General features: G+C 44.6%; 1 protein-coding gene across 1 annotated transcript; it reads right to left on the reverse strand.

The window, feature by feature from the left end:
• Positions 1-16,535: 16,535 nt before the first annotated feature.
• Positions 16,536-17,558, reverse strand: LOC138674391 (olfactory receptor 5G9-like). The gene has a single exon (XM_069762240.1). It carries the CDS (start codon positions 17,556-17,558, stop codon positions 16,602-16,604), a length of 957 nt encoding a protein of 318 aa, XP_069618341.1. The 3' UTR covers positions 16,536-16,601.
• Positions 17,559-19,298: the final 1,740 nt, after the last annotated feature.

Below are 19,298 nucleotides of genomic sequence, written 5' to 3' on the forward strand. Positions count from 1 at the left end.
ATTTCCAATCCAATACTGGATTATGGACCTGTAGCCATGGCAACCCCAAAACGACCATATCATGCAGATTATGCAACACCAAAAAGCGAATATCCTCCTGATGTGCACGAGCCATGCACATGGTCAATTGAGTCCAGTACTGAGGCTAATTCTTGGCCAAAGGCGTAGCATCAATTCCTCTTAATGGAATAGGATACTGCAAGGGCTCCAAGAAAAAACCACAGCGCCTAGCAAACTCCAAGTCCATCAAATTCAGGGCAGCGCCTGAGTCCACAAATGCCATAACAGAATAGGATGACAAAGAGCAGATCAGAGTAACGGACAAAAGAAATTTCGACTGTACCGTACCAATGGTGGCAGACCTAGCGAAACGCTTAGTGCGCTTAGGACAATCGGAGATAGCATGAGTGGAATCACCACAATAAAAACACAGCCCATTCCGACCTCTGTGTTCTTGCCGTTCAGCTCTGGTCAAAGTCCTATCACATTGCATAGGCTCAGGTCTATGCTCAGATAATACGGCCAAATGGAGCACAGCTTTACTCTCACGTAAGCGTCGATCGATCTGAATGGCCAAAGACATAGACTCATTCAGACCAGCAGGCATGGGAAATTCCACCATGACATCCTTAAGGGCTTCAGAGAGACCCTTTCTGAAAATTGCTGCCAGGGCACATTCATTCCACTGAGTGAGTACAGACCACTTCCTAAACTTCTGACAATATATCTCTACCTCATCCTGACCCTGACACAGAGCCAGCAAGATTTTCTCTGCCTGATCCACTGAATTTGGTTCATCATAAAGCAATCCGAGCGCCAGAAAAAATGCATCAACATCACGCAATGCCGGATCTCCTGGCGCAAGGGAAAATGCCCAGTCTTGAGGTTCTTTTTTGTTGCTAAAAAAGATGGTTCCTTAAGACCCTGTATTGATTATCGCCTCTTGAATAAGATGACGGTCAAGTTTCAATACCCGTTACCTTTGCTTTCCGATCTGTTTGCTAGGATTAAGGGAGCTAGTTGGTTTACTAAGATTGACCTTCGGGGGGCGTATAATCTTGTTCGTATTAAGCAGGGTGATGAATGGAAAACTGCGTTTAACACGCCCGAAGGCCATTTTGAATACCTTGTGATGCCATTCGGACTCTCTAATGCTTCATCTGTTTTTCAGTACTTCATGCATGATATCTTCCGGAATTATCTTGATTAATTCTTGATTGTATATTTGGACGATATTTTGATTTTTTCCGATGATTGGGAGTCTCATGTGCAGCAGGTCAGGATAGTATTTCAGATCCTTCGTGACAATGCTCTGTTTGTGAAAAGGTCTAAGTGTCTTTTTGGGGTGCAGAAGGTCTCCTTTTTGGGCTTTATTTTTTCTCCCTCGTCTATAGAGATGGATCCGGTTAAGGTTCAGGTCATTCATGATTGGATTCAGCCCACATCCGTGAAGAGCCTTCAGAAATTTGGGGGTTTTGCTAATTTTTCTCGCCGTTTCATTGCTAATTTTTCCAGCGTGGTTAAACCCTTGACTGATTTGACGAAGAAGGGCGCTGATGTGGCGAATTGGTCCCCTGCGGCTGTCTCTGCCTTTCAGGAACTTAAACGTCATTTTACTTCTGCTCCAGTGTTGCGTCAACCAGATGTTTCTCTTCCGTTTCAGGTTGAGGTTGACGCTTCTGAGATTGGGGCAGGGGCTGTTTTGTCTCAGAGGGATCCTGTTGGTTCCTTAATGAAACCGTGTGCCTTCTTTTCCCGTAAGTTTTCGCCTGCTGAACGCAATTATGATGTCAGCAATCGGGAGTTGTTGGCTATGAAGTGGGTGTTTGAGGAGTGGCGACATTGGCTTGAGGGTGCTAAGCACCATATTGTGGTCTTGACCGATCATAAGAATCTGATTTACCTCGAGTCTGCCAAATGGTTGAATCCTAGACAGGCTCGATGGTCCTTGTTTTTTTCTCGTTTTGATTTCGTGGTCTCGTACCTTCCAGGTTCTAAGAATATTAAGGCTGATGCCCTCTCTAGGAGTTTTTTGCCTGATTCTCCTGAGGTCTTGCAACCGGTCGGTATTCTGAAAGAAGGGGTGGTCCTTTCTGCCATTTCTCCTGATTTTCAACGGGTTCTTCAGGAATTTCAGGCTGACAAACCTGACCGTTGTCCTGTGGGGAAACTGTTTGTTCCTGACAGATGAACTAGTAGAGTGATTTCTGAGGTTCATTGTTCCGTGTTGGCTGGTCATCCTGGCATTTTTGGTACCAGAGACTTGGTTAGTAGGTCCTTTTGGTGGCCTTCTTTGTCGCGTGATGTGCGTTCTTTTGTGCAGTCCTGTGGGACTTGTGCGAGGGCCAAGCCTTGTTGCTCCCGTGCTAGTGGGTTGCTTTTGCCGGTCCCTGAGAGGCCCTGGATGCATATTTCTATGGATCTTATTTCTGATCTTCCGGTTTTCCAGAGGATGTCGGTTATCTGGGTTGTTTGTGACCGATTCTCTAAGATGGTTCATTTGGTGCCTTTGCCTAAATTGCCCTCTTCTTCTGATTTGGTTCCGTTGTTTTTTCAGCATGTGGTCCGTTTGCATGGTATTCCGGAGAATATTGTGTCCGACAGAGGTTCCCAGTTTGTTTCTAGGTTTTGGTGGGCCTTTTGTGCCAAGCTGGGCATTGATTTGTCTTTTTCTTCTGCATTTCATCCTCAGACAAACGGCCAGATCGAGTGAACTAATCAGACTTTGGAGACTTATTTGAGATGCTTTGTGTCTGCTGATCAGGATGATTGGGTGGCTTTTTTGCCATTGGCCGAGTTTGCCCTTAATAATCGGGCTAGTTTGGCTACTTTGGTTTCGCCTTTCTTTTGTAATTTTGGTTTTCATCCTCGTTTTTCTTCTGGGCAGGTTGAGCCTTCTGACTGTCCTTGTGTGGATTCTGTGGTTGACAGGTTGCAGCAGATTTGGGCTCATGTGATGGACAATTTGGTGTTGTCTCAGGAGGAGGCTCAACATTTTTCTAACCGTCGTCGGTGTGTTGGTTCCCGGCTTCGGGTTGGGGATTTGGTATGGTTGTCTTCCCGTCATGTTCCTATGAAGGTTTCTTCTCCTAAGTTTAAGCCTCGGTTTATTGGTCCTTATAGGATTAATAATCCGGTGTTTTTTCGTTTGGCGCTTCCGGCCTCTTTTGCTATCTATAATGTCTTCCATAGATCTTTGTTGCGGAAATATGTGGAGCCCGTGGTTCCCTCTGTTGATCCTCCGGCCCCTGTGTTGGTTGATGGGGAGTTGGAATATGTTGTTGAGAAGATTTTGGATTCTCGTTTTTCGAGGCGGAGGCTTCAGTACCTTGTCAAATGGAAGAGTTGTGGCCAGGAGGATAATTCTTGGGTTTTTGCCTCTGATGTCCATGCTGCTGGTTTGGTCCGTGCCTTTCATCTGGCTCATCCTGATCGTCCTGGAGGTCCTGGTGAGGGTTAAGTGACCCCTCCTCAAGGGGGGGTACTGTTGTAAATTCTGCTCTTGGGTTCCCTCCAGCGGTTGTAGCTGGGAATGCAGTTGCCTCCGAGTCACAGTCCTGGCCAGGTGTATCTGCTAATTGCTGTTCTGACTGGGATATTTAAGTGTGCAGGATTCATTAGCCCTGGCCAGTTGTCAATGTTTCTTTGGAAGTATTGGATCTCTGCCTGACCTCACCTGCCTAGCTGCCAGTTCAGCAAAGATAAGTGTTTATTTCTTTTTCTGAAGCACACTTGCTGTGTGCTTATTTTCAGTGCTGATCTTTTGTTTCTATTTGCTCCAGCTTTGACTGTGTCAGTTGCTTTTCTCAGTCTGGTTGGATTCTCTGGAGTGGCAGTTATACTCTCCACATCTTTAGTTAGGTGGTGGAGTTTTGTATTTTCTGCTGTGGATATTTTTGTAGTATTTTTATGCTGACCGCTTAGTATCCTGTCTTGTCCTTTTCTATTTAGCTAGAAGTGGCCTCCTTTGCTAAGCCTGTTTTCTGCCTGCGTGTGTCTTTTCCTCTCCAACTCACAGTCATTATTTGTGGGGGGCTGCCTATCCTTTGGGGGTCTTGTTATGACCTGGTGATCAGGACAATAATGGACCTGGTGGTTAAGAGCGCACAGAATGACCTGATAGTTACTAATAATATAGGACGAGCTCTGAGACGTGGGAACTCTGCTGACCGCAATCCCTAATCCTATCACACACACTAGAAATAGCCGTGGAGCGCTCCTGACGCTCCCTAGGTGCCTCGTCACAGCCTAAGGAACTAGCTAGCCCTAAAGATAGAAAAATAAAGCCTACCTTGCCTCAGAGAAATTCCCCAAAGGAACAGGCAGCCCCCCACATATAATGACTGTGTGTAAAGATGAAAATTACAAACACAGAGATGAAATAGATTTAGCAAAGTGAGGCCCGACTTACTGAACAGACAGAGGATAGGAAAGGCAGCTTTGTGGTCAGCACAAAAAACTACAAAAAGACCACGCAGAGGGCGCAAAAAGACCCTCCGCACCGACTCACGGTGCGGAGGCGCTCCCTCTGCGTCCCAGAGCTTCCAGCAAGCAAGACAACAATCAAAATAGCAAGCTGGACAGAAAAATAGCAAACCAGAGAAAAACAAGCAGTAACTTAGCTTCTGCTGGGAAGACAGGACACAAGAACGATCCAGGAGTGAACTAGACCAATACTGGAACATTGACAGGTGGCATGGAGCAAAGATCTAAGTGGAGTTAAATAGAGCAGCCAGCTAACGAATTAACCTCGTCACATGTGGAAGGTACCTCAGAAGCCGCAGCCCCACTCACAACTACCAGAGGAAGCCCATGGACAGAACCAGCCGAAGTACCATTCATGACCACAGGAGGGAGCTTGACAACAGAATTCACAACAGTACCCCCCCCTTGAGGAGGGGTCACCGAACCCTCACCAGAGCCCCCAGGCCGACCAGGACGAGCCAAATGAAAGGCACGAACCAGATCGGCAGCATGAACATCGGAGGCAAAGACCCAGGAATTATCTTATTGACCATAACTCTTCCACTTGACCAGGTACTGGAGTTTCCGTCTCGAAATACGAGAATCCAAAATCTCCTCCACCACATACTCCAACTCCCCCTCAACCAACACCGGGGCAGGAGGATCAATGGATGGAACCACAGGCGCCACGTGTCTCTGCAACAATGACTTATGGAATACATTATGGATGGCAAAAGAAGCTGGAAGGGCCAAACGAAATGACACAGGATTGAGAACCTCAGAAATCTTGTACGGACCAATGAAACGAGGCTTAAACTTAGGAAAGGAAACCGCCGGCGGTTAGCGAAACGTTGAGCCTTCTCCTGGGACAATGTCAAATTGTCCACCACATGAGTCCAAATCTGCTGCAACCTATCCACCACAGTATCTACACCAGGACAGTCCGAAGACTCAACCTGCCCTGAAGAGAAACGAGGATGGAAACCAGAATTGCAGAAAAATGGCAAAACCAAAGTAGCCGAGCTGGCCCGATTATTAAGGGCGAACTTAGCCAAAGGCAAAAAGGACACCCAATCATCCTGATCAGCAGAAACAAAGCATCTCAGATATGTTTCCAAAGTCTGATTAGTTCGTTCGGTTTGGCCATTTGTCTGAGGATGAAAAGCCGAGGAAAAAGACAAATCAATGCCCATCATAGCACAAAAGGCTCGCCAAAACCTTGAAACAAACTGGGAACCTCTGTCAGAAACTATATTCTCTGGAATGCCATGTAAACGAACCACATGCTGGAAGAACAATGGCACCAAATCAGAGGAGGAAGGCAATTTAGACAAGGGTACCAGATGGACCATCTTAGAAAAGCGATCAAGACCACCCAAATGACTGACATGTTTTGAGAAACAGGAAGATCAGAAATAAAATCCATAGAGATATGTGTCCAAGGCCTCTTCGGGACCGGCAAGGGCAAAAGCAACCCACTGGCACGAGAACAGCAGGGCTTAGCCCGAGCACAAATTTCACAGGACTGCACAAAAACACGCATATCCCGCGACAGAGACGGCCACCAAAAGGATCTAGCCACCAACTCTCTGGTACCAAAGTTTCCAGGATGACCAGCCAACACCGAACAATGAACCTCAGAGATAACTTTATTGGTCCACCTATCAGGGACAAACAGTCTCTCCGCTGGACAACGATCAGGTTTATTAGCCTGAAATTTTTGCAGCACCCGCCGCAAATCAGGGGAGATGGCAGACACAATTACTCCTTCCTTGAGGATACCCGGCTCAGACAAACCCGGAGAGTCGGGCACAAAACTCCTAGACAGAGCATCCGCCTTCACATTTTAGAGCCCGGAAGGTACGAAATCAGAAAGTCAAAATGGGCAAAAAACAGCGACCAACGAGCCTGTCTAGGACTCAACCGCTTAGCAGACTCAAGAAAAGTCAAGTTCTTATGATCAGTCAATACCACCATGCGATGCTTTGCTCCCTCAAGCCAATGACGCCACTCCTCGAATGCCCACTTCATGGCCAGCAACTCTCGGTTGCCCACATCATAATTTCGCTCAGCAGGCGAAAACTTCCTGGAAAAAAAAGCGCATGGTTTCATCACTGAGCAATCAGAACCTCTCTGCGACAAAACAGCCCCTGCTCCAATCTCAGAAGCATCAACCTCGACCTGGAACGGAAGAGAAACATCTGGTTGACACAACACAGGGGCAGAAGAAAAACGACGCTTCAAGTCTTGAAAAGCTTCCACAGCCGCAGAAGACCAATTGACCACATCAGCACCCTTCTTGGTCAAATCAGTCAACGGTTTAGCAACACTAGAAAAATTACTGATGAAGCGACGATAAAAATTAGCAAAGCCCAGGAACTTTTGCAGACTTTTCACAGATGTCGGCTGAGTCCAACCATAAATGGCCTGGACTTTAACAGGGTCCATCTCGATAGTAGAAGGGGAAAAAATGAAACCCAAAAATGAAACCTTCTGAACTCCAAAGAGACACTTTGACCCCTTCACAAACAAAGAATTCGCACGAAGGACCTGGAACACCATTCTGACCTGCTTCACGTCAGACTCCCAATAATCCGAGAAGACCAAAATATCATCCAAATATACAATCAGGAATTTATCCAGGTGCTCAGGAAGGATATAATGGAACTAGAGAGAGTACAAAGGAGGGCAACAAAATTAATAAAGGGGATGGGAGAACTACAATACCCAGATAGATTAGCGAAATTAGGATTATTTAGTCTAGAAAAAAGACGACTGAGGGGCGATCTAATAACCATGTATAAGTATATAAGGGGACAATACAAATATCTCGCTGAGGATCTGTTTATACCAAGGAAGGTGACGGGCACAAGGGGGCATTCTTTGCGTCTGGAGGAGAGAAGGTTTTTCCACCAACATAGAAGAGGATTCTTTACTGTTAGGGCAGTGAGAATCTGGAATTGCTTGCCTGAGGAGGTGGTGATGGCGAACTCAGTCGAGGGGTTCAAGAGAGGCCTGGATGTCTTCCTGGAGCAGAACAATATTGTATCATACAATTATTAGGTTCTGTAGAAGGACGTAGATCTGGGGATTTATTATGATGGAATATAGGCTGAACTGGATGGACAAATGTCTTTTTTCGGCCTTACTAACTATGTTACTATGTTACTATGTTACTCTCGGAAGATGTCATGCATAAAGGACTGAAATACTGATGGAGCATTGGAAAGCCCGAATGGCATAACCAGGTACTCAAAATGGCACTCGGGCATATTAAATGCTGTTTTCCATTCATCGCCCTGTTTAATACGCACAAGATTATACGCACCACGAAGATCTATCTTGGTGAACCAACTAGCCCCCTTAATCCGAGCAAATAAATCAGACAGCAGCGGCAAAGGTTACTGAAATTTGACTGTGATCTTATTAAGAAGGCGGTAATCAATACAAGGTCTCAAAGAACCATCCTTCTTGGCCACAAAAAATAACCCTGCTCTCAATGGTGACGACAACGGGCGAATATGACCCTTCTCCAAGGATTCCTTTACATAACTCCGCATAGCGGCGTGCTCTGGCACAGATAAATTGAACAGTCGGCCCTTAGGAAACTTACTAACAGGAATCAAATCGATAGCACAATCGCAATCCCTACGAGGAGGTAGGGCACTGGATTTGGGCTCATCAAATACATCCCGGTAATCCGACAAAAACTCCGGGACTTCAGAAGGGGTGGATGACGAAATAGACAAAAATGGAACATCACCATGTACTCCCTGACAACCTCAGCTGGACACAGACATAGATTTCCAATCCAATACTGGATTATGGACCTGTAGCCATGGCAACCCCAAAACGACCATATCATGCAGATTATGCAACACCAAAAAGTGAATATCCTCCTGATGTGCACGAGCCATGCACATGGTCAATTGAGTCCAGTACTGAGGCTAATTCTTGGCCAAAGGCGTAGCATCAATTCCTCTTAATGGAATAGGATACTGCAAGGGCTCCAAGAAAAAACCACAGCGCCTAGCAAACTCCAAGTCCATCAAATTCAGGGCAGCGCCTGAGTCCACAAATGCCATAACAGAATAGGATGACAAAGAGCAGATCAGAGTAACGGACAAAAGAAATTTCGACTGTACCGTACCAATGGTGGCAGACCTAGCGAAACGCTTAGTGCGCTTAGGACAATCGGAGATAGCATGAGTGGAATCACCACAATAAAAACACAGCCCATTCCGACCTCTGTATTCTTGCCGTTCAGCTCTGGTCAAAGTCCTATCACATTGCATAGGCTCAGGTCTATGCTCAGATAATACGGCCAAATGGAGCACAGCTTTACTCTCACGTAAGCGTCGATCGATCTGAATGGCCAAAGACATAGACTCATTCAGACCAGCAGGCATGGGAAATCCCACCATGACATCCTTAAGGGCTTCAGAGAGACCCTTTCTGAAAATTGCTGCCAGGGTACATTCATTCCACTGAGTGAGTACAGACCACTTCCTAAACTTCTGACAATATATCTCTACCTCATGCTGACCCTGACACAGAGCCAGCAAGATTTTCTCTGCCTGATCCACTGAATTTGGTTCATCATAAAGCAATCCGAGCACCAGAAAAAATGCATCAACATCACGCAATGCCGGATCTCCTGGCGCAAGGGAAAATGCCCAGTCTTGAGGGTCGCCACATAACAAAGAAATCATGATTTTCACTTGTTGAACAGGGTCACCTGAGGAGCAAGGTTTCAAAGCAAGAAACAATTTACAATTATTTTTGAAATTCAGAAACTTAGATCTATCCCCAAAAAACAAATCAGGAATAGGAATCCTAGGCTCTAACATTGGATTCTGAACCACAAAATCTTGAATGTTTTGTACCCTTGCAGTGAGATTATCCATACAAGAGGACAGACCTTGAATGTCCATAACTACACCTGTATCCTGAACCACCCAGAGGTAAAGGGGAAAAGAGAGACAAAACACACTGCAAAGAAAAAAAAATGGTCTCAGAACTTCTCTTATCCCTCTATTGAGATGCATTAGTACTTTGGGCCACCTGTACTGTTATGACCTGGTGGTCAGGACAATAATGGACCTGGTGGTTAAGAGCGCACAGAATGACCTGATAGTTACTAATAATATAGGATGAGCTCTGAGACGTGGGAACTCTGCTGACCGCAATCCCTAATCCTATCACACACACTAGAAATGCGCTCCTGACGCTCCCTAGGCGCCTCATCACAGCCTAAGGAACTAGCTAGCCCTAAAGATAGAAAAATAAAGCCTACATTGCCTCAGAGAAATTCCCCAAAGGAACAGGCAGCCCCCCACATATAATGACTGTGAGTATAGATGAAAATTACAAACACAGAGATGAAATAGATTTAGCAAAGTGAGGCCCGACTTACTGAACAGACAGAGGATAGGAAAGGCAGCTTTGCGGTCAGCACAAAAAACTACAAAAAGACCACGCAGAGGGCGCAAAAAGACCCTCCGCACCGACTCACGGTGCGGAGGCGCTCCCTCTGCGTCCCAGAGCTTCCAGCAAGCAAGACAACAATCAAAATAGCAAGCTGGACAGAAAAATAGCAAACCAGAGAAAAACAAGCAGTAACTTAGCTTCTGCTGGGAGGACAGGTCACAAGAACGATCCAGGAGTGAACTAGACCAATACTGGAACAGTGACAGGTGGCATGGAGCAAAGATCTAAGTGGAGTTAAATAGAGCAGCCAGCTAACGAATTAACCTCGTCACCTGTGGAAGGAGCCTCAGAAGCCGCAGCCCCACTCACAACTACCAGAGGAAGCCCATGGACAGAACCAGCCAAAGTACCATTCATGACCACAGGAGGGAGCTTGACAACAGAATTCACAACAGGGTCTACTCTGAGGCAAGATAGTTTTCCTATTTCCATCTTTAGGGGTATTTAGTTCTCCGGTTGTGTCGAGGTGTGTAGGTTTTGTTAGGCACACCCCACTTCTACTTCTAGTTGCGGTGTTAAGATCAGGGTGTGCGGTCCGTATAGTTACCACCTACTCCAGAGAAAGTTTTCATGCCGCTCCAAGGCCACCTGATCATAACAGTACAACTGGCCCATAATGAGTTAAATGCATCTCAGAAGAAGGGAGGAAAGGTTTTGAGCCATTTTTTTTTCTTCAGTCTACTTTGTCTTCTCCTCCCTCTTAACCTCTGGGTGGCTGAAGAGCCTTGTGCTAGCATGAATGTTAAGGAATTAGCTTCTCGTGTAGACCAGCTTGCTGCTAGGGTAAAGGGTATTTCTGATTACATTGTTGAGACTCCGGCTTTAGAACCGAAGATTCCTACTCCTGATATGCTTTTTGGTGACAGGTCCAAATTTTTGAGTTTTAAAAACAACTGCAAACTGTTTTTTGCATTGAAACCTCGATCCTCCGGTGATTCCATTCAACAAGTTAAAATCATCAACTCCCTGCTGCATGGTGATCCACAGGATTGGGCATTTTCCCTGGAATCTGGGGATCCTGCTTTGCTTAATGTAGACTCCTTCTTTCAGGCGTTAGGATTACTGTATGATGAACCTAATTCGGTGGATCAAGCGGAGAAGACCTTGTTGGCCCTGTCTCAGGGTCAAGAGGCGGCAGAATTGTATTGTCAGAAATTCAGAAAATGGTCGGTGTTAACTAAATGGAATAATGATGCTTTGGCGGCAATTTTCAGAAAGGGTCTTTCTGAATCCGTTAAAGATGTTATGGTGAGGTTTCCCACGCCTTCCGGTCTGAGTGATTCTATGTCTCTGGCCATTCAGATTGACCGGCGCTTGCAAGAGCGCAGAACTGTGCGCGCTATGGCGTTTTCCTCTGAGCAAATTCCTGAGCCTATGCAGTGTGATAGGATTCTGTCTAAAACAGAACGACAAGGTTTCAGACGTCTCAATAGGTTGTGTTATTATTGTGGCGACGCTTCCCATGTCATTTGTGTCTGCCCTAAGCGGACAAAGAGGATCGCCAGTTCATTTACCATCAGTTATGTACAACCTAAATTTCTGTTATCTGTGTCCTTGATCTGTTCATTGTCATCATTTTTTGTCATGGCGTTTGTGGATTCAGGCGCTGACTTGAACTTAATGGACTTTGACTTTGCTAGGCGTTGTGGTTTTCCCTTGCAGCCTTTGCAGAACCCTATTCCTTTAAGGGGCATTGATGCTACACCCTTGGCTAAAAATAAGCCCCAGTTTTGGACACAGGTGACCATGCGCATGGCGCCAGCCCATCAGGAAGATTGTCGATTTCTGGTGTTGCATAATTTGCATGATGCTATCGTGCTGGGTTTTCCGTGGTTGCAGGTACATAATCCTGTGTTGGATTGGAAGTCCATGTCTGTGACTAGTTGGGGTTGTCAGGGGATTCATATTGATGTTCCTCTGATGTCTTTTGCCCCTTCTTCCTCTTCTGAAATTCCGGAGTTTTTGTCTGATTTTCAGGATGTATTCGATGAGCCCAAGTCCAGTTTCCTTCCACCACACAGGGACTGCGATTGTGCTATTGACTTGATTCCAGGCTGTAAGTTTCCTAAGGGTCGACTTTTCAACCTGTCTGTACCTGAACATGCCGCCATGCGGAGCTATATTAAGGATTCTTTGGAGAAAGGGCATATTCGGCCATCTTCTTCACCGTTGGGAGCGGGGTTCTTTTTTGTTGCTAAAAAAGATGGTTCCTTAAGACCCTGTATTGATTATCGCCTCTTGAGTAAGATGACGGTCAAGCTTCATTACCCGTTACCTTTGCTTTCCGATCTGTTTGCTAGGATTAAGGGAGCTAGTTGGTTTACTAAGATTGACCTTCGGGGGGCGTATAATCTTGTTCGTATTAAGCAGGGTGATGAATGGAAAACTGCGTTTAACATGCCCGAAGGCCATTTTGAATACCTTGTGATGCCATTCGGACTCTCTAATGCTCCATCTGTTTTTCAGTCCTTCATGCATGATATCTTCCGGAATTATCTTGATAAATTCTTGATTGTATATTTGGACGATATTTTGATTTTTTCCGATGATTGGGAGTCTCATGTGCAGCAGGTCAGGATGATATTTCAGATCTTTCGTGACAATGCTCTGTTTGTGAAAGGGTCTAAGTGTCTTTTTGGGGTGCAGAAGGTCTCCTTTTTGGGCTTTATTTTTTCTCACCCCTCTATAGAGATGGATCCGGTTAAGGTTCAGGTCATTCATGATTGGATTCAGCCCACATCCGTGAAGAGCCTTCAGAAATTTGGGGGTTTTGCTAATTTTTCTCGCCGTTTCATTGCTAATTTTTCCAGCGTGGTTAAACCCTTGACTGATTTGACGAAGAAGGGCGCTGATGTGGCGAATTGGTCCCCTGCGGCTGTCTCTGCCTTTCAGGAACTTAAACGTCATTTTACTTCTGCTCCAGTGTTGCGTCAACCGGATGTTTCTCTTCCGTTTCAGGTTGAGGTTGACGCTTCTGAGATTGGGGCAGGGGCTGTTTTGTCTCAGAGGGATCCTGTTGGTTCCTTAATGAAACCGTGTGCCTTCTTTTCCCATAAGTTTTCGCCTGCTGAACGCAATTATGATGTCAGCAATCGGGAGTTGTTGGCTATGAAGTGGGTGTTTGAGGAATGGCGACATTGGCTTGAGGGTGCTAAGCACCATATTGTGGTCTTGACCGATCATAAGAATCTGATTTACCTCGAGTCTGCCAAACAGTTGAATCCTAGACAGGCTCGATGGTCCTTGTTTTTTTCTTGTTTTGATTTCGTGGTCTCGTACCTTCCAGGTTCTAAGAATATTAAGGCTGATGCCCTCTCTAGGAGTTTTTTGCCTGATTCTCCTGAGGTCTTGGAACCGGTCGGTATTCTGAAAGAAGGGGTGGTCCTTTCTGCCATTTCTCCTGATTTACGACGGGTTCTTCAGGAATTTCAGGCTGACAAACCTGACCGTTGTCCTGTGGGGAAACTGTTTGTTCCTGACAGATGAACTAGTAGAGTGATTTCTGAGGTTCATTGTTCCGTGTTGGCTGGTCATCCTGGCATTTTTGGTACCAGAGACTTGGTTAGTAGGTCCTTTTGGTGACCTTCTTTGTCACGTGATGTGCGTTCTTTTGTGCAGTCCTGTGGGACTTGTGCGAGGGCCAAGCCTTGTTGCTCCCGTGCTAGTGGGTTGCTTTTGCCGGTCCCTGAGAGGCCCTGGACGCATATTTCTATGGATTTTATTTCTGATCTTCCGGTTTTCCAGAGGATGTCGGTTATCTGGGTTGTTTGTGACCGATTCTCTAAGATGGTTCATTTGGTGCCTTTGCCTAAATTGCCCTCTTCTTCTGATTTGGTTCCGTTGTTTTTTCAGCATGTGGTCCGTTTGCATGGTATTCCGGAGAATATTGTGTCCGACAGAGGTTCCCAGTTTGTTTCTAGGTTTTGGTGGGCCTTTTGTGCCAAGCTGGGCATTGATTTGTCTTTTTCTTCTGCATTTCATCCTCAGACAAACGGCCAGATCGAGTGAACTAATCAGACTTTGGAGACTTATTTGAGATGCTTTGTGTCTGCTGATCAGGATGATTGGGTGGCTTTTTTGCCATTGGCCGAGTTTGCCCTTAATAATCGGGCTAGTTTGGCTACTTTGGTTTCGCCTTTCTTTTGTAATTTTGGTTTTCATCCTCGTTTTTCTTCTGGGCAGGTTGAGCCTTCTGACTGTCCTTGTGTGGATTCTGTGGTTGACAGGTTGCAGCAGATTTGGGCTCATGTGATGGACAATTTGGTGTTGTCTCAGGAGGAGGCTCAACATTTTTCTAACCGTCGTCGGTGTGTTGGTTCCCGGCTTCGGGTTGGGGATTTGGTATGGTTGTCTTCCCGTCATGTTACTATGAAGGTTTCTTCTCCTAAGTTTAAGCCTCGGTTTATTGGTCCTTATAGGATTTCTGAGATTATTAATCCGGTGTTTTTTCGTTTGGCGCTTCCGGCCTCTTTTGCTATCTATAATGTCTTCCATAGATCTTTGTTGCGGAAATATGTGGAGCCCGTGGTTCCCTCTGTTGATCCTCCGGCCCCTGTGTTGGTTGATGGGGAGTTGGAATATGTTGTTGAGAAGATTTTGGATTCTCGTTTTTCGAGGCGGAGGCTTCAGTACCTTGTCAAATGGAAGAGTTGTGGCCAGGAGGATAATTCTTGGGTTTTTGCCTCTGATGTCCATGCTGCTGGTTTGGTCCGTGCCTTTCATCTGGCTCATCCTGATCGTCCTGGAGGTCCTGGTGAGGGTTAAGTGACCCCTCCTCAAGGGGGGGTACTGTTGTAAATTCTGCTCTTGGGTTTCCTCCAGTGGTTGTAGCTGGGAATGCAGTTGCCTCCGAGTCACAGTCCTGGCCAGGTGTATCTGCTAATTGCTGTTCTGACTGGGATATTTAAGTGTGCAGGATTCATTAGCCCTGGCCAGTTGTCAATGTTTCTTTGGAAGTATTGGATCTCTGCCTGGCCTCACCTGCCTAGCTGCCAGTTCAGCAAAGATAAGTGTTTATTTCTTTTTCTGAAGCACACTTGCTGTGTGCTTATTTTCAGTGCTGATCTTTTGTTTCTATTTGCTCCAGCTTTGACTGTGTCAGTTGCTTTTCTCAGTCTGGTTGGATTCTCTGGAGTGGCATTTATACTCTCCACGTCTTTAGTTAGGTGGTGGAGTTTTGTATTTTCTGCTGTGGATATTTTTGTAGTATTTTTATGCTGACCACTTAGTATCCTGTCCTGTCCTTTTCTATTTAGCTAGAAGTGGCCTCCTTTGCTAAGCCTGTTTTCTGCCTGCGTGTGTCTTTTCCTTTCCAACTCACAGTCATTATTTATGGGGGGCTGCCTATCCTTTGGGGGTCTACTCTGAGGCAAGATAGTGTTCCTATTTCCATCTTTAGGGGTATTTAGTTCTCCGGCTGTGTCGAGGTGTCTAGGTTTTGTTAGGTACACCCCACGGCTACTTCTAGTTGCAGTGTTAAGATCAGGGTTTGCGGTCTGTATAGTTACCACCTACTCCAGAGAAAGTTTTCATGCTGCTCCAAGGCCACCTGATCATAACAGATTCTATTAACAATGATGAGCAGAAGATGGTGCCAAAACCTCACTCTACAGTACCCAGCATGGGGAATATGGAATACAATTACAATTTCCACTGCAGTAACATACTAACTAGGAAGGATGCCCTTTTTGCTCCCAAGACTCCATCCAACAATATGGATGCAAAACTGGAACTTCTTCCCGCCCAGCTGACTTTCCTACAACCCATTTCTACTACAGAACTTCAGCAAATGCGTCAACAAAGAAACAACAATTCAGCGTGTGAAAAATGTTAGCATTAGATCAACCACAGTAGATCTTCAAGGGGTTTCACTCATTTTCCACTCGTTTTGATCAGAACCAAACATCTCACATACAGAAACAGATTGAGAGTAAATTGACAGATTGACAGATATTAATTATGTCCAACAACATCAGTTATGAATTACTTAGAATAGGTTAACAAAGTTCAATACAATGACGAACTTGGGTTTTGATGGACACCAACAGGGATGTGCGGTCCTTTTCAACTGAATCATAAGGTACAAGTTGTCTCCTGGTTTATGTCTGTTCTTATCTGTGAACCTGTGGAATACTCTTTTGCCTTGGCGAAAGTCAATGGAAACCCAACAATCAGAATCCATATATGATTTTAACTTGTCTTTTGATTTTATTGGTGAACCATAAAACAGCACATTATGAAACTTTGCTGTTGATGATTCAAGTCTTACTAAGTCAAAATGAACCTTCAATTTGGGAACGTGAACACTTCACTAAAGTTTATTCTTGCTTAGAACATTTCAAAAAAGCAATGCTTGGAGCCCTTGAAGGAAAAAAAGAGGAAGGATCATGAAAAAGCTGGACAGGATTAATTATAGACACTGTACAGGAAGTCTGAAGGCCACTTTTATATCTTCTTTTCTGCTAGGTCCAAGCTACCTTCCGAACACATTTTTGTTGATTCCCATTAGTCTTGTATTCTGCACATTCTATTATACCTTGCGTCATAAGATTTGTCTAAATAAAACTTCTGTTTTCTTTTCATCCAAGAAGAAGCTACATTGATATTTTCTGTAGGTTCTTCAAAGCTGGTAGACCGTTAACCACATCCTACACATTCAAGGAACTTATGTGTCCAACGATCTTGAAGCAGAGTGCAATTTTTTTGATGACAGACTTCACCTCTTTGTTCCTCAGGCTGTAGATAAGTGGATTTAACATTGGTGTCATAACTGAGTAAAATATGGAAGCCACCTTGTCTTGTTCATTAAAGAAATCAGAAGAAGGACGTAAGTAGGTACAGAAAACAGAGACATAGAAGACAGAGGCACAGATAAGATGTGAGGAGCAGGTACTGAATGCCTTTTTTCTACCCTTTGTAGAGTTGATCTTTAGAATAGAGAACATTATGAAAATGTAGGAGACCAAGATGGTTGTTAATGAAGCTATGCTATAAGAACCTATAAACAAAAGAGTAAGCATTTTACAGGTGGAAATATCAGAGCAAGACAGTTTGAACAAAGGAAGGACATCACAGTAGAAGTGGTCAATGAGGTTTGAGCCACAAAATTGAAGTCCAAAAATACAGTTTATCTGGATAGATGACTGCACGAAGCCAAGGAAAAAGGCAATGATACCAAGGTACAAGCACTTCTTGGTCATTATGATTACATAGTGGAGAGGATGGCAGATAGCAACATAGCGGTCATAGGACATATTTGAGAGAAGAAGTTCATCTGTACCAGCAAGAGTGGCAAACACAAAAAATTGAAGGGCACAGCCTTGAAATGAGATGGCCTTCTTCATGGCTATGAGGTCAGAGATAATTTTTGGAACTACAGTTGAAGAGTAGAAAAGGTCCACCAAGGAAAGGTAACTCAAAAAGAAATACATCGGATGGTGGAGAGCGGATGTTTTATAGACAATGGCAATCAACCCAACATTACCGACCACAGTTACAATGTAAATTAGGAGGAAGAAAATGAAGAGGAAGATGGCAAGAGTTGTGTTATTGGTCAATCCAGACAATAAAAATATTCTTGGTTGGGTCCTGTTTTCATTGTCCATGTTCCTTCTTTCTTTCTAGAGGTGAAATAAATTTTGTCAGCAGACAAATACGCCACATCCCAGTCTCTGTCATCTTTGAGAATTGTTCTAATAAAGCCTTTCCTTTACTCCAGTCTAATCCACCGACCGTCTGTTCTGCTGGCCATAACAGATGAGTGGATGACCTGATAATGGCCAGTTTCAGGGTCTACTATACATGAGGATAACCAAAGTTATAAATGATCTACTACACATTAAATTAAAATCCTGCTTTTGAAAATTCCATGGCCTAATCCTCCATCTTCCAGATTCCCAGCCTCGTATCATTCTGAGAAGACGTATGCATCTCCAACCCCATGTAATCTCATCTTCTCATTCCTATATACACCAACTCATTCTTTGTTAGTTTTTAATATCATCTGTATGAAGAGAGATACTTATCTCTGCTGCCAGTTTGGAGACCTGACTATCTCATGTCTTGACTGTCTTTCCACCTACAGGTTCTCCCACTTCAAGCTTAATATGGACTTAGTTTGTACATTTTTCCACAATCCCAATGTCTAAAATACCCTTATATTTTAGCAACTCACTGATAACATTTGTATGAGCCACTGGCACCAAGGTACACTTAGGTTGGGTTATCAAACCACAATGTGATGGAGTTTTGTTTTTGATGGGCACCAGCAGGGATGTGATTTCCTCCCAGTTTATGCTTAATTTTATCTATAGCCAACTGCACTGTGATCCTGCAATGTCTCATAAGAAAAAATATATCCCCTGGAGCAACAGTTCTATGCAAACGTTTTAGGCATTGTGTAAAAAGTTCTGCAGAGTAAGAATGCTTTCAAAACACTTCACATTAACAAAATGCAAAGTAAATGAACAAAAGAGAAATCTAAATCAAATCAATATTTTGGTGATCTCCATATGCCTTTAAAACAACAGTCTAAGGGGGAAAAATTCTCCTTATGGAGAGTGACATACCATCATACCATGTATGTCACTCTCCATAAGGAGAAACGTTACCCCATAGACCCCAGTCCAGAGCCTCTCACCTAGCCAAATCAGTTCTAATGCTTCGCACTGACGAGGGCCAACAGCCCGAAACACCGTGTCTGTGAATTGAGATACTGATTTGGCATTTATCCTAAGTCATATTGCACGACTCGTTAAAGGGTTGATTGTGACTTGTAGGATCGCTACTTCCAACACTAAATCACTAAAATTGACAAATCTCCGGGCCCGGATGGGATACACCCTCGAGTACTGCAGGAATTAAGGATAAAGACTCCATAATTACAGGGTCTGTACCACAGGACTGGCGTATAGCAAATGTGGGGCCAATATTCAAATAGGGGACAAAAACTGAACTCGGTAATTATCGGCCAGTAAGCTTAACCTCTACTGTGGGTAAAATCCTGGAGGGCATTCTAAGGGATGCTATACTGGAGTATCTGAAGAGGAAGAACCTCATGACCCAGTATCAGCACGGGTTTACTAGGGACCGTTCATATCACACTAATTTGATCAGTTTCTATGAAGAGGTAAGTTCCGGACTGGACCAAGGGAACCCAGTGGATGTAGCGTATATGGACTTTTCAAAAGCTTTTGATACGGTGCCACACAAAAGGTTGATACATAAAATGAGAATAATGGGGATAGGGGAAAATATGTGTAAGTTGGTTAAGAGCTGGCTCAGGGATAGGAAACAAAGGGTGGTTATTAATGGAGCACACTCGGACTGGGTCGCGGTTAGCAGTG

This window comes from Ranitomeya imitator, chromosome 4 (assembly GCF_032444005.1).
Source record: "Ranitomeya imitator isolate aRanImi1 chromosome 4, aRanImi1.pri, whole genome shotgun sequence".
NCBI classification, from domain to species: domain Eukaryota; kingdom Metazoa; phylum Chordata; class Amphibia; order Anura; family Dendrobatidae; genus Ranitomeya; species Ranitomeya imitator.